Consider the following 14,990-nt stretch of genomic DNA (forward strand, 5'->3'; position numbering starts at 1 on the left):
TAGTTCTAGACAACAGGTCAAAAGGACCGGCTGTTTCCTGTTCATCAAACGGCGCCAGCCTGGGAGATTTCCCATGTGAGATCAGAGCCCTGCAGGACTTAAAACTGTTCCGCATGGCCTGCAAGACCGAGATGGTCTACCAGGCCTATGGTTGGGGCCCACAGTTACTGTCCCCCCTTCACAGACAACATCTGCATGCTACCTAGAGATAGTCCCAGGTATTATAGCGCTTTGTGCCCCCCCTCTCTTCATCGCCTTACAATTCACCATGAAATAAAGTCCTGCATAATGTACACCTGACTATCTAATTGATTTGTAGGCGGGCCTTAAGGAAGAAGGACACAGACACCTGGATGGCTTCAACATGGCCACAGCTTTCATTTTAACACAACATTGTTGGCCCGAACTTGGGATGGAATCTGGAGAGCCTGCACCACTGGTGTTAACCTTATCAGTTGGCCACAGCAGCACCAGGGAGCCTCCTGTTTCCACCCCTGGGAGCACTGCTGGGTGACCCTATCAGGGTCCAACCTGTAATGCCAGAGAGAGGTGCAAACTTCCTCTGACACTCAAGCCACCTGACTCAGCGAGCTTCCAGACTTCCTGTCCAGGTTGGCCTAGCTCGCTCCAAGCCACCCCATAAATGGGGCCCCAAACTTGTTGAGTTCGATATCCCCAATCGAACTCCCTCAGGCAGGCCAAAGCAGCCTTCCAAAATCTGTGACATTTAACAAAGAATGCTTAACAACCATAACCATAACAATATAACAAGCAGATTAACAAGTCCTCCTCACCTTCCCAGAAAGGTGGGCAGGTGGGAGCTGACTGCTTGCTGCTCAGGGCCGGAGGGGAAAGAGAGTGGAGTGATGCAGCCTGCACCTTAAATAGGCGCCATGGGCATGTGTCCACCATCTCCAGCCTCATGCATGCATGCTTCCCCCTTTCCCCCTCCTTTACCTGCTGCATGAGGACAACTCGCATCCTCTTCCCACCTGCCCCAGCCACTTGATCAATAGCGGCTTGGGGTGGTAAGTCCCCAGCCGCATTTATCTGAATCCAAAGGAGTTTGGAAGTACCACAGAAGGAACACTGATTAGTCCAGGGAAAAGAAAGGCCCTGCTATCAGCACCTCTAATCTCCCTGAGAATCAATAGCAGAACAACACAATTTCTCCCGCTAGTTTATTTTTAGATCTCTGTATCTTCCTCCTTCTTTTTTTAACTCCAAGCAGAGAGATGTCCAAATGGAGAAGGAGATAACAGGCTGACAAATGGGGCAGGAGGTAGAAAGAAACCCCCAAGGTATCATATAAGTAACGCAATACCTTTGAGTCCCTACCTGAAGGCAAGTGACATATCAATTAAGACTACCATAAAAAGGTAAAAACCCAATTAAATAATTATCCCTTCCACTTGTGACTATTAAGAGCTAATTAAATTCTATATGTTCTATTACATGTGGATTCACATTCTCCCTTGCCAGTTAAGGAAAGGTATTCAGTGGTTCCAGATGTGACTTAATAAACATTGAAATGCATATTGTGCTTGGGACTTCTGGCAATGGGCCTCATGGGGGCCCGTACAAAAAATGTAGCTTTTGCTGACAGCGACGACACAAAGACATCCCAATCACAGTAATATTTCATCCCATAAAACTAGGCGATCCTCTGAATTTCTGTTCATACTCAGGTCTGGGCACACTACAGATTACAATACATCATAGTATTACAGTTGCTAGATGACTGTTCCTTAGCTATGCAATTACAGGTTAATTGTCCAATTCGTATCCATCCTCTGTGTTATGCTGGAGATCATTGTGGTGTGTGGCCATGGTTTGGTAGTATTAGTCCCTGATGTTTTGTCAGCAATTGTGGCTGGCATCTTCAGAACTAGGACATAGCGAGATGGGAATCTCTCTATGTCAAATTATAAAGTCAATTGGCATGGAGAGATTCCCATTTTGCTGTGTCCTGCTTCTGTAGATGCCATCCTTAAAAGGTGGAGAATTAGTATGAAGCACAGCCAGCATCTGCATATCCTCAGATGGGGCAACCACCAAGGTCCAGGGCTTCTGAAGGACCCCACTACCATTGGCCGTTTCCCTGCCTGCTCAGTTGTGAATACTTCAGAACCCATGTACACAACTGCACACACTGCCTAACACCATCAGTGAAACGGCTTCAATCAATACAGCTGGCTGTGAGGATGGGCAGAGAAAGGGTTTGTGAGCCAGGGAGGGAGGGAGGGATACACTAGTAGGCAGTGAGACATGCGGGTAAAGGGGTGGGAAGGGGATCTCTTGGAACCTCCTGCCCAGGGTCCCTGCAAAATCCAGAACCAGCCCTGGCATGACATGACATGCCCCCATATGATGAAAGGGGGAAGGGTGATGGATGAGCGTGTCTGTGAAGAAACACAGACCATTGGGAAGGATGAAAAGGAGGGGCCACAAAAGGGAGATGCAGCTCAGCTGAAGAGGGAGCTTCTTGAGATGAAATGACCCGTTCTCCTCAGGGACTTGATCTGGGGAAGCAAACCTGCCATAGGGTAGTGAGGTAATGGACCTGTTACGAGTACCTCTTTGTCTCTACTTATGCATTTTTAAACAAGACAAGTATTACAGAGATATCCTATGTTCCCACCGTTCCCCCATCCAATGGAATCTAAGAATGGATAAGGCTGTCCCTGGAACTTTTCCCCTCACAGGAAATGGAAAATTTAGCCAATAATAATATGATAATATCCCAGAAGTTAATATAGGAGAAAGAGCATTTATCTCTGTTGTATCGCTTCCTAGTCAAGGACTAATATAGACTAATAAAGTCTGTAATTGTGAAGATAATTTTGGGATATGTAGTTTCTGAAGTTCAGCTCTGACTGGAAGATTCAATATAATTTTGAGCCTTCCTTGAGCTTTTCCCAACCCTCCAATTACTCTACATTTCCACCCCATTTCTTTCTTATAAAGCATAATATCATTTATCTTGTAAAGCAGGCTTTCTCAACCAGGGTTTCATGAAGTACAGAAACAGAAAGGAAAAAGGGGGGATATACAAATTTTCATCATGTGCTTTTTACCTACATTTAAAAATTGTTCTATGGGTCTCAGGCTGTCCTACAGGTCCTAACCAAAGCTTAATACTACCATTAATAATTCTTACCCCTTATAATCCAGAAAACATTTCCAACGTTCTAGAAAGTTATCCGGTGATTCTCTGCTCAATAGACTTGTTAGCTTTGCCATTGATACGAATTCCCCTAATTTATTTATCCATGTCTCTATTTCGGGATACTGGGGTTGTTTCCATCTCTGTGCTACTAATAGCCTAGCTGCTGCTGTTGCATAAAAGAAAATTTCTTGTAGCCGTTTCAGTAGATTGGGCAGTAGGAAACAGAGTAACATAAATTTGGCGCACACTGGGAATCTGCAATCCATAATTTTCTGCATTTGAGTATGGATTTTAACTCAGAATGTCTGAATAACTTCACAAGACCCCTACATGTGGTAGAAAGAACTGATTGCCTTTTTGCACCTCCAACATTTACCATCTGGTTTTGTGAAATTCTTTTAATATTTTGGGGGATGATGTACCACCTGTAGAACATTTTGTACCAGGCCTTTCTCAGTGACTAACATTTGGTTAATTTAATGTTTTTAGACCATAATTGCTCCCATTCTTCAAAGTAGATTTCATGCCCAAAATTCTGTATCCACTTGATCCTGCAGACCTGGGATTTCTTGATGGCCTTGGAAGGGTTTCCTGAATGGGTGGGAGTTAATCAATGTTTTATTTTTTTTAATTGTTAAACATATATTGGGTGATATGATTGTATATGGGTATGTCAACCCTACCACCCAAATGGTCGATGGATCTGGTGGGAAGGGGAAGGACCCCAGGTGGGCATGTACACAGCTATGCTTCCCAACCATATTCTGCATGATCACACCACTTCCGGTGCTTCTCAAAGGCTGAATTTCAAGGATTTCTCAACAGTAAGAGGTTGAGAAAGGCTGCTATATTGTAATAATATCTTAAATGTCTATACCACCCTCTCATAAGTCTCAGGGCGGGTTACATAAAATGTCATTCATATACTTCATAATCATAATCACAGTGACAGTAATCATAGCAGTGGTTCCAAATTGAATAGAATATTATAACAATTTCACATTGCAGCAGCAACTTATAACATGAACCCGTAGGGAGGTCAGTTTGGCTCAGGTCATGGATGGGGCTGCCTTGGGGGGACTGGCAGATGTTGTTGTGTTGGCCATCCTAAACCAAATGCCTGGTGGAGGAGCTCCCTTTTATGGGCCCTATGAAATTTCAGGAAAGGCCCTGATCTGTTCAGGGAGCTTGTTCCACAAGGTGAGGGCCAGGACAGAGATGGCTCTGGCCCTGGTTGAGATTCAGCATGCTTTTTTGGGGACAGGGATCACCAGCCAGTTGGTGGTAGCAGAGCATAGGCTCTTTGGGGGTTATAGGCAGAGAGACATTCTCTCAGGTACACTAGGCCCAGACCGCATATGGCCTTGAAGGTGATTACCAAAATCTTAAGCCTGATCCGGAATTCAACTGGGAGCCAGTGGAGTTGTCGAAGTGTAGGCCAAACGTGAGATCTCCACCATGTATTTGTGATGATCCTGGCCGCAGCATTCTGGACCAGTTGCAGTTTCCGAATCAAAGATAAGGGTAGGCCTGAATAGAGTGAGTTGCAGAAGTCTAATCTAGAGGCGACCATCATATGGATCACTGCGGCTAGGTGCTCTGGGGCCAAGCAGGGCACTAGTAGCTTGGCTTGGCATAGGTGGAAAAAGGCCTGCTGTGCTAGTATGCATCATATATGCATAGCAATACTAAAAATTGAAAAAAATGTGTGGCAATGCACTTTGTTGCCACCCAAGACAAACAACAACAACAAAAAAGTACAGCAGGGTGAGGGATGCAGGTTTTCACCACCTAAGCTCTCAAACCCCCGTCCCTTCTGCCACTCCCCCACACGCACACATGGTCCCCTGCGAGGTCTCGCTGCTACTGCCACCTCTCCCCCCCCACACACACTTACCTGCACACTTTCTCTTCTGTGAGGCCTCGCCACTGCTGCCACCATCGCCTCCCCTCCACAGCTCCATGCAAGGCCTCACTGCTGCTGATGCCACTGCCTCCCCCCCCCCCGTACATACACAGTGACACGCCTCCCTGTGAGGCCTTGCCATTACCACTGCTGCCGCATACACAAACAAGATACTTGCAAGGTACTTGGAGAGGGAGAAGGGGGAGATAAGGGTCTTGTTAAATGACAGAGACAGGATCTGCCTCCTTCGTTGGGCAGGGAAAGGTGGAGGGAGTGAGGGCAGGACAAAGCTGGCAGGTAACAGCATATTTCCCCCACCATACCTTCCTTCTGCTGCTTGAAGGCTGGTTGTATGCTGGGGGATCATGTGTTTTAGGGTGGTGAATCCACATTTTGGCATTCACCAAGTTGAGTATTAAAATGGAGGACTTCGAGAGCCGGCTGCTGGCCAGCCTCTGAAGGTGGGTGATGTCATGTGAAGGGGCTGCAATATGCCACCTGCCTCCAGGGGCTCTCCAGCTACATTTTCAAGGTGCGGAAATGCCCAGAGTCTTGGTTCAAGCAGATAGGAGGCAAATGGGGAAAGTGGAATGAAACTGATCATTCCCGTGCCTAAATGAAGGTGTTATGTTGCAGGAAAACAACTGCTGAAGGTGCCTCCAACAGACTGCCCTTAACCCTGGAAGGGATGCCTGCCTCATCTCCAGACTGAAGAGAACAGTTCCGCTGGAGAGCATGGTCACTTCTGAGGGTCAACTCCATAGCATTATACTTCATTGAAGTACTCACTCTTGACTCCACACCTGAAATCTCAAGGTATTTCCCTACTCAGAGCTGGCAACCCTAAACACCGGGCTTTCCATTTTGCAACCTAGGAACCACAATACGCCCAACTACACTTCCAGTCCTAAAGCAAGAGACAAGTCAGCTTGATTCTCGTTCATCAGATCAATATCTGTGATCCGATGATCACAGGATGAATGAAATGGTGTTGCCAATCAAAGCATTCCCTTATCCACTCACTAATAACCCCATAGTACAGAATGAGAGAGAGAGACAGTGGAATGGATAAAGCACTTTGTAAGATAATACAGGACTCCAGCCCAGTGAGAGAAGCTGATGAATGAATTCAAGTCATGCTAAGGAAATCACCTTTGTGCATCATAAGCAAAGATTGCTAAAGGAGGCAGAAAAGGGGAGAAAACTATTATAATTGACTGTACATTCTGGACAATGTCAGTGGGGTAAGCAGTGTTAGTCTGTAGTAGTAGAACAAAATGTGAATCCAGTAGCACCTAAAAGACCAACAAACATTTTCAGGCTATAAGCTTTTGTGAGTCAGCGTTTTCTAATCTGATGAACTTTGACCCACAAAAATTCCTGCCCTGGAAATGTTTCTCCCATACTTGAATGTTTTGGAAAATTATGAGCCTTGCATTCAAACTGGAGGCTCTGGCCATGCTAAACTTGCTACAAGTGTGCAAGTCTTAAACATTCTCTTGATTCTTCTCTCTGACCTGTTCAAGCAGCAAGTTGTCCAGGTTGATCATCTCATCTTGAACATCCTTATCAAACTGTTCTATATAAGGCAGAACCTTTTCATCTTCCATTTCCTCACAGAGATCACTGGTTCTAGCACAGCTGACAGGTTGTGCATCTTCTGGAATGTCTTTGTCACCTTCTTCTTTAACATGTGCTTCTAGAAACAAAGATACAGCACTCTTCATTAAGCTGCAAGATACTATAAAGGATGTTTAATTATTTTAAGTGTGGTGCTGCAACTGTGAAGAATTTGACATGTATGCTTCATCAATGCAGTAATGGTTTTGGCAGATTAACTTGATCGTGCTTATCACCTTCCCGACCTGAGTCATTAGTCCTTGTGAAGCTACTGCTTTATTCAACTTCAAGCCACTGACAAAGACTGGAAAATGAAATATACATCCTCTGAATGGAACAATCCACCATCAACAATTCCAGACACCAAAGAGTCATTCACACCGGGGGCCATTCCTCACCCGATAAATATAGTGAAATGCTTACCTTATGAAGATGCCATATTTTTGGCGTTTTGCACAACATCGCCAATATCCAGCGTCCAAGCAGCAAACTGGTATCTACACACTCCTTTTTAAAGCTCTTGCTGGGGAATCACATAAAATGGATTCCCCAGCCTAAAAAGCATGAGCTATAGGAGAACAACCAGCAGGCAACCAACAAAAGAAATGTGTGGAAGGGAAGAAACTAAAGCAGGGGTAGTCAACCTGTGGTCCTCCAGATGTCCATGGGCTACAATTCCCATGAGCCCCTGCCAGCATTTGCTGGCAGGGGCTCATGAGAATTGTAGTTCATGGACATCTGGAGGACCACAGGTTGACTACCCCTGAACTAAAGGATTTCTTCCCACCGTTGCTGAAAATGATCATCGAAATGCTGGTCCTGGGAGATGGGGGAAAGGGGTTCCATTAACAGCCTGGGAGGAGTCAAAGATCTGCTATAGCATCAGTGAAAATCTGTCAGAAAACTACTCTGTTCACGAAACTGAAAAATCCAACGTGTATCTTATACAAGATTCAACCTGCTGTTTATTCATGGAATTGAATGGGAAAGATTGGAGCTCATGGTAGGCAACATTTTCATGTGACCAAGCATAACAAAAATAGAAATGTATTTGGCCACCCAGATTCCTTCTGCAAGAAAAAAATTCCACCGTGAGATGAACCACATTTAATTGTCTTGTGAGTAAGCACTGTAAGGATATTAATCTAAGGAATGCCAGACCATCTCCTGGCATCTCTGGGAGCATTGGGGACAAACCAAGGCATCAGTTATTTTTCTTTATCGCAATGAACCAAGCACACATTGTGACAGTCTTGTGAATAAAAGAATATTTACCTTGTGAACCTGTCATGCTGTTCTCTTCATATAGGAATGTCATCAGTTTCTCATAGATGACTCTCTCATCTACAGGGATTAAAGCAAGTAAAATAATTATAATATGTTGGAAGATTTTAGAAAGCCAGAATGATTGAGACAGATGAAGGTACCTAAGTGAAAGTCAAATGGGTTTTCAGATCTTGCTGTAGAAAATCCCAAGCATATGAACAATTTTAGCAGATTCTTTGTCCTTTTAAAAAAGATGTTATCTACCCTGAGCCAACCATGGAATACAATAATAATAATAATAATAATAATAATAATAATAATAATAATAATACTGACTGGGCTGTTTTAATTGCTCATAGGTAAAGGTATCCCCTGTGCAAGCACCGAGTCATGTCTGACCCTTGGGGTGACGCCCTCTAGCGTTTTCATGGCAGACTCAATACGGGGTGGTTTGCCAGTGCCTTCCCCAGTCATTACCGTTTACCCCCCAGCAAGCTGGGTACTCATTTTACTGACCTCGGAAGGATGGAAGGCTGAGTCAACCTTGAGCCGGCTGCTGGGATTGAACTCCCAGCCTCATGGGCAAAGCTTTCAGACAGCTGCCTTACCACTCTGCGCCACAAGAGGCTCTTAGTTAAATTGCTCATATGGACATTCAAAAAAGCAAAAGTATAAGAAATTAAGAAAGAGAAACATCAGCATGGTAAACAAATTATGATACACCACTGGGATCTGGGTTGGGAAATACCTAGAGATTTTGGGAGTGGAGTTAGGAGTGATTGGGAGTTAGGAATGATTGGGACTGAGGGCAAGACCTCAGTGGAGTATAATGCTATGGTCCATCCTCCAAAGCAGCCATTTTCTCCAGGGGAGATGACCTGTAATTCCGGGGAATCCCCAAGTCCCACCTGGGGTCTAGTATCCCTAAGCCTTGCCACTGGAGCAGTGATGGTCTGGTCTCTGCTGTGGAGGACATCTGATACAGCCTGTCAGAGAAGTACTCTGACTTTTGCTAAATGCTAAATTTTCAGAGAATGAGGAGAATACATAGACTGTTGCAGCTGGCAGAGAAGAGGTGGGAAAAAGGCAGATCCCAAACTCTGTCCCTTCCCAGGGATAGGTAACCTTCATATTTTGCAGATAGATGGAATGGGGCAAAGGCCAGATTAAAGTCAACAGTGGTACCCCCCCCCCTTGGCCCTTCCGCTGCTTAACTGACAAGTCTAAGACTCGATCAATGATGAAGGTGAAATAAAAGATTAAACATTCAGTTTTCTTCCAGGCCATCCCCCAGTCTAGACCCCACAATTATACTGAATAAACTTTTTTATTAAGTTTTGTTTATTTAATACTAAGTAGCAGTACACAAAATAAGCAAATTATTTGCTAATAATTAGGGCAACAGGAAAGAATGCAATTTTAAAACACTTGTTATGCATCTTGAATACAATTGTTATAAGGGAGGAAATACAAATGCAAAATTTCATTGAAAACTATTTTAATCACCCACCCAAGGATTACAAGGCAGAATATGACCCTGATAGCATCTCTACTGAAATGATGTGATCTCAAGAGTTACATTTCCATTGTGAAAATCCTCTATATACAGAAATCAGTGTTGGCGGACAATTAAAAAAAATATTCTAATGGAGAAATCTCAGTATCTGCACAATACAAGACATCGTTTATTCTAGTGCTTTCTAACCTTGAAGCTATAATGCTCATTGATGCCTACTTATAACTTTTTAAAGTATAAAAGTTTTCCCCCACTTGCTTTAATTGCAAAGTCTTTGATCAAGACCTCAACACTAATCTGGCGTAACAAATGTGCTTCTATACTTAGCAGAGTGAGACGAGGCATTGAGCCTGTCTCCTCGCACAGTTGCCCGGCTGTCCAGTCCCCCTTCTTGAGCAAGTGGTTCCACTGCCTGTCCTTGAAAAGCCATAACAGAAGGGATGACTGAGAAAAATATTTCATCTTCAAGGTGCCCCCTCCTTCCTCAGTCCATGTGCTTATTTTGCTTAATGCTTAATCCAGGGCTGAATGGGGAACCCTGAAAGAAGCAACACAAGTCTTTACTCCTTCCCCTGAAAATACACAAACCAAAGGCATGATATACAAGCGTTGAGTGATGAGGGGATCAGGTCATTTCTCTATGCGAAGAGGAACTGCTGACTCAGAATTCAAGTAGCTGACAACCACACTCACCCATGTAGAAAGAAAACGTGGGTAGGGAAGTACAATTTTAAACAAAATCAAAGTGTGGTGGTTGGGGAACCTAAACTCTGCCCTACCCTGTATTCTTCTCCTATGTCTGAATATCTTTTTTCACACACCTAGCCCAAAATAGCTTTGTGCTCAGACAGTATGAGCAAGCTAGTTGTTTCCGGCCCCGAAGAAATTCGGCTGCCCTTGACGAGAGCCCTTCTTGACCTTGGCTCCTGCATAGAGGAATGAACTTCCAGAAAACTTCAGGACCCTGTCAGAACTCACAGTTCTGCAGGGCCTGTAAAACAGAACTCTTCCACGAGGTCTATGGTCGAGGCCAGTAAAACAACATCTAATTGCCCTCCCTCCTGTGTTGTGCCCCCACCCCGGGTTTCTGATTCTACATCCATGGCCAGAAATTTTAGTATTGACTGTAGTATTGATTTTAACTGTATTGTTGAATATGGGTTATTGACTGCCTTGAGTCAGGAAAGGATTGTCTATACATCTCATCTCATCTAAATCTAAATTAATAGATAAAAAGTGTTGGAAACAACCAAGCAGCAAGGGAAGGTCTGGTAGTGGTTAAAAAGGTAAAGGTATCCCCTGTGCAAGCACCGAGTCATGTCTGACCCTTGAGGTGACGCCCTCTAGCGTTTTCATGGCAGACTCAATACGGGGTGGTTTGCCAGTGCCTTTCCCAGTCATTACCGCTTACCCCCCAGCAAGCTGGGCACTCATTTTACTGACCTTGGAAGGATGGAAGGCTGAGTCAACCTTGAGCCGGCTGCTGGGATTGAACTCCCAGCCTCATGCTGGTAGTGGTTAGGACCCAATTAGGACCCAAAAGTATGATAAGCTGAGAGCCCATGTGATAACTACTATGGAGCAGTGAAAACATTATGAAGGTACGTTTTGATATTTAAATGCTGTAATTAGGTGGTAATTGGTGGTTTTGTTATATTATTTAGTATATTATTATCATCTTTACAGGATCACAATCACTGAGGAAGTTTGGGGAAATGGGATATAATTTACCTAGGAACCCGTTTTGGTTGTGATTTATTTCTGTTATGATTTTGGATGATTTACAAAGTTTTGAATCATTATTTTTTTAAAAAAGAAATAAAAAGATCCATTATTGATTTGGAATAGGCTGAACAATTCCTTTTTTTTTTTTTTTGATGGGATGAAGTTTAGGCCACTCTTTGCCTCCCAACCCTATGCATAAGCTGTCCTTGGGCATGCCTGGGAACCTGGCATCATCCTTACTTCTACTGGACTGAGCTGCAGTGAGGAGGAGGTGCAGTTCCCACCACCATCCTCCAAGGTGGGAATGTGCTGGAAGGTGCAGGAATGTGACCCACTTCCCCAGCAGGTTTGCCCTTCCTCTCATCCACTCCCTAGTCCACTATCACTGACTGCAGCAGTCAGTCGGGTCAGAACAGCTGCAATCCCAGAACTTTTAATTCTGATATTTTAAAACTGTGACACAATTTATTAAAACAACGTGTGATCAAAAACTCTCCTAAATCCTATCTTCCTTCCCTTTCTTTCGGCAATCCTTCTACATAGGATAAAAACAGTGAGAATGCTTAAAAGTCTAGTCTCAGACATATATATCTAAAATGGCATTTTAGAGAATATTACCACTCATCTTTTATTACATCTAGTCAGTGCGTTTCACAGGCAGAGGAAAGAGAGAGGGGAAAACAGGAAGAAAGAAAAACATATCTGAAGCTGGTCTTTTTAAACAGTGTGTCTTCTAGACGCATCATAGGCAAAGCTCTCTTCTCTGATACATGGTCTCTTGTCAATGAGAGCAGTTATGTTCAGAGTGAAGAAAACTCTGTAGATTTCAACCAAACTGAGGCTGTCTGACATTACTGACATCTCTAGCAAATGGGACTTCCAAGTGACAGTTTTGCCAGAGACACAGGAAGGGGAATTCAAAAAGACAGCCATTTAGACATGGCTCCCCAAGACACAGGAAGACTTGAAATCAAACAAAAGAAACAAATTGGATGGACTTTACTAAGAGCTTTTGTCTGCTCCACATAACAACCCCAGGGACTGTTGAATGGTCCTCTTGTGTTGCACAGTCTTCTGTTCCAAAAGGCATGGAAACAGCCTTGAAAATCTTTGATTCAAGCAGAATTCTGATGCTATTGTTGGAAAGTTTGGGAGTGTTTTGCAGTGCTGATAGGCAGACAGACTGACAGCATCTTTTGGCTTGATTCATTGTAAAGGAAGACAGTGACTTTTGGAAATCCATGTGCTGCATGAGGAAATTCTCATACAGTTCTAGGCTGAACCACAACTATAAGGATTGCCAGCTTTGAGTTAGACAATACCTGAAAATGTGTAGGGTAGAAACAGGAGAAAATAGGGTTTGGGGAAGAGTGGGACTTTAGCAGGTTAGAATGCCACAGAGTCCTCCCTCCAAAGCAGCCCTTTCCTCCAGGGGAACTGATCTAGAGCACCTGGAAATCTATTGTAATAGCAGGATGCAATGGCAAACCTGGAGTTTAGCAATCCTAGCAAGTATGACATTACTTCCGCCCTTGAAAATCATGTTATCTGAGGATAGATTTTGAACCTCTTTAAACTATAAAACGGGCATTTTCCAGTGTGATTTTTCCTTCATATATTTCTGCAATGCTAGAAAATATTGTCCAGCTGGACTCATCATGTGCACAGTTCTAGTATAATGGCTACCAATACAGGTGCTGTCTTTACTTGTGGTCTTTCAATGGACTTGTCCATTGTTATTTATTTGAAATATTGCTATGTTGCTTCTCCAGGGAACCAGAGCTACAAAGACATTTGATCAACTATTGATTTGGTCATTCTTTCCTAAAGCAAAAAGGTGCAACTACCTGGTCTGTTCTAGTTAGGGCTGCCAGCTCTGGGTTGGGAAATACCTGGAGGCCTTGGAGGTGAAGCCAGGAGTGGACAAGATTTGAGGCAAGTAGGGACATCAGTGGGGTATCATGTTATGGAGCCATTTCCCCCAGGGGAATTGATTCCTTTTATCTGAAGACCATTTGTAATTCCAGGATCCCCAGGTCCCAACCAGGGGACTGGCATCCCTAATTCTAATCTGCAAGGTATTCTAAGCAGGGTGCAGAAAAGAGTACTTCAGTTCTGGAAACCTCTCTTTTATCTCCTCACTCTTTAACCAGCCAACCGGATGAAGGTTTTTGCTGTGCTCGAAAGCACAAACATGGTTTTGTGTTATATTGACTGTTCCTAATAAAAGGTATTACCTTATGATTGGTTTTGAAATTTTTCTTTGGATTAATGCCACTGCCTGCAAACTCATACATGCATCAGAATATCAGTGTGAGCTCTTGGCAAACTTGGACCTATATCTTTTTTTTCTGTCTATTGTTTTTCTCTTTTTAATTTTCAGTATACAGAAAGAATGTTAGCGGAGATCTCTCAAATAGGTTAGTAAAAATGCAAAATGAAGATGCACATACTCTTTCTGACTATTCCCACACTGCATATGGAATGAAGACTATAGTTAAAAACTCAGGATTTTTTTTCCTCCAGAAAACCTGGTTGTGAACCACACAGTTAACATACATTTTGTTCCACAATATCTTTATTCAAAGCCAGGCCTGCTAAAATTACACAATTTGCTATGCTAGCCTTCTTGGAGTATTTTGAACATTTTAATTAACCAGAATGCTTAGGTGGACATTTTTTTTTTTACCTCAGACTACACTTGAGAAACTCCATTACACAACCTGTAAACAGAATCTCAGAGTGACTACAGCACAGCTCCGCTTTTATCTGTCCGCAAACACACCGCCCTTCCTCAAAGACTTACCAAGGCTCCCCATCACGTCTTGAGCAGCTAAGACTTATAATTTAAATTGTAAGCTGGATATTTAAATGGAACTGAATTTGTGATCTTTGTCACCTCATTTCCATGAATGGGAAAGAATATTCTGACACAAAAATTACATACTTAATTCCACCTCACCTTCTTCGCTGACCTCCATCCTACACTGCCTTGGGTTTATTTCCTCATCCATCAGAGGGTCAAAGTAATTTCGGCTGCATTCATTTCCTGTGGAAAGTACATGAAGTAAGGGTCAGTGATTATTAGAAGCACATGAACCAAAATGTTAATTTTGAAATCCGACACCCGCACACAACTGGGGCATTTCTGCTACTACTTTATAAGATTTAAAAACACACACACACACACACACACAAGTCTTCTAAACTGACTGGTTTCATAATTATCATCTAGGGAAAGGTCAGGAAAGGTAATTTTGGATACAAGTTCACTTTATGTAACTTGGGCTCTAAACCTAATGAGAAAATTCTCAAATGTAGATGATAGGCTGATAAAAAAAAAAAATCTTCAACCTAATCCTAAACCAAAATTATTCTTGAGACAGGCTCTGAAAGTGACTGTTAAGGAGATTGTGTTTCACAGGTGACCTCTTCATTTTTGTAACAGTTTCAAGTTTCACCAGTGGGTTTTCAACATCTGGTGCATCTTTAATAGTATTGTCAGCCATGGAAGTGTTTAATTACAGTGGAGACGCTGCAAATGCTGCCTCATTAATCTAAACAGCAATTGTATTAACTTGGGCTCGGCATCCGCACCACGGTTTTGATGGAATAAAAACACTCATTTAGCAGGTTCAATCTCCAAAGATAGCCGGAATCTAGTTCTCTACGAACTAATCACATTTCTAAAAGGAAAAGGAAATACATTAAATCTAGCAAGTAATGTGCTATACAAAGTTGCCATCAACTGGCATCATATGAGCTAAAATGGTTGGTTTATTTTAGTT

General features: G+C 43.1%; 1 protein-coding gene across 6 annotated transcripts in view; it reads right to left on the minus strand.

The window, feature by feature from the left end:
• LOC143845107 (uncharacterized) overlaps positions 1–14,990 on the minus strand; it is a 246,604-nt gene that overhangs the window by 137,562 nt on the left and 94,052 nt on the right. For all 6 annotated transcript variants that reach the window (XM_077353168.1, XM_077353167.1, XM_077353166.1 and 3 more), the window contains 3 exons: positions 14,165–14,251; positions 7,971–8,039; positions 6,593–6,774 (listed from right to left, as the gene is read on the minus strand). In XM_077353168.1, the coding sequence (XP_077209283.1) occupies positions 6,593–6,774; positions 7,971–8,039; positions 14,165–14,251 (338 nt within the window). The remainder of the gene's footprint in view (positions 1–6,592; positions 6,775–7,970; positions 8,040–14,164; positions 14,252–14,990) is intronic.

Source organism: Paroedura picta, chromosome 9 (assembly GCF_049243985.1).
Source record: "Paroedura picta isolate Pp20150507F chromosome 9, Ppicta_v3.0, whole genome shotgun sequence".
Classification (NCBI taxonomy): Eukaryota; Metazoa; Chordata; class Lepidosauria; order Squamata; family Gekkonidae; genus Paroedura; species Paroedura picta.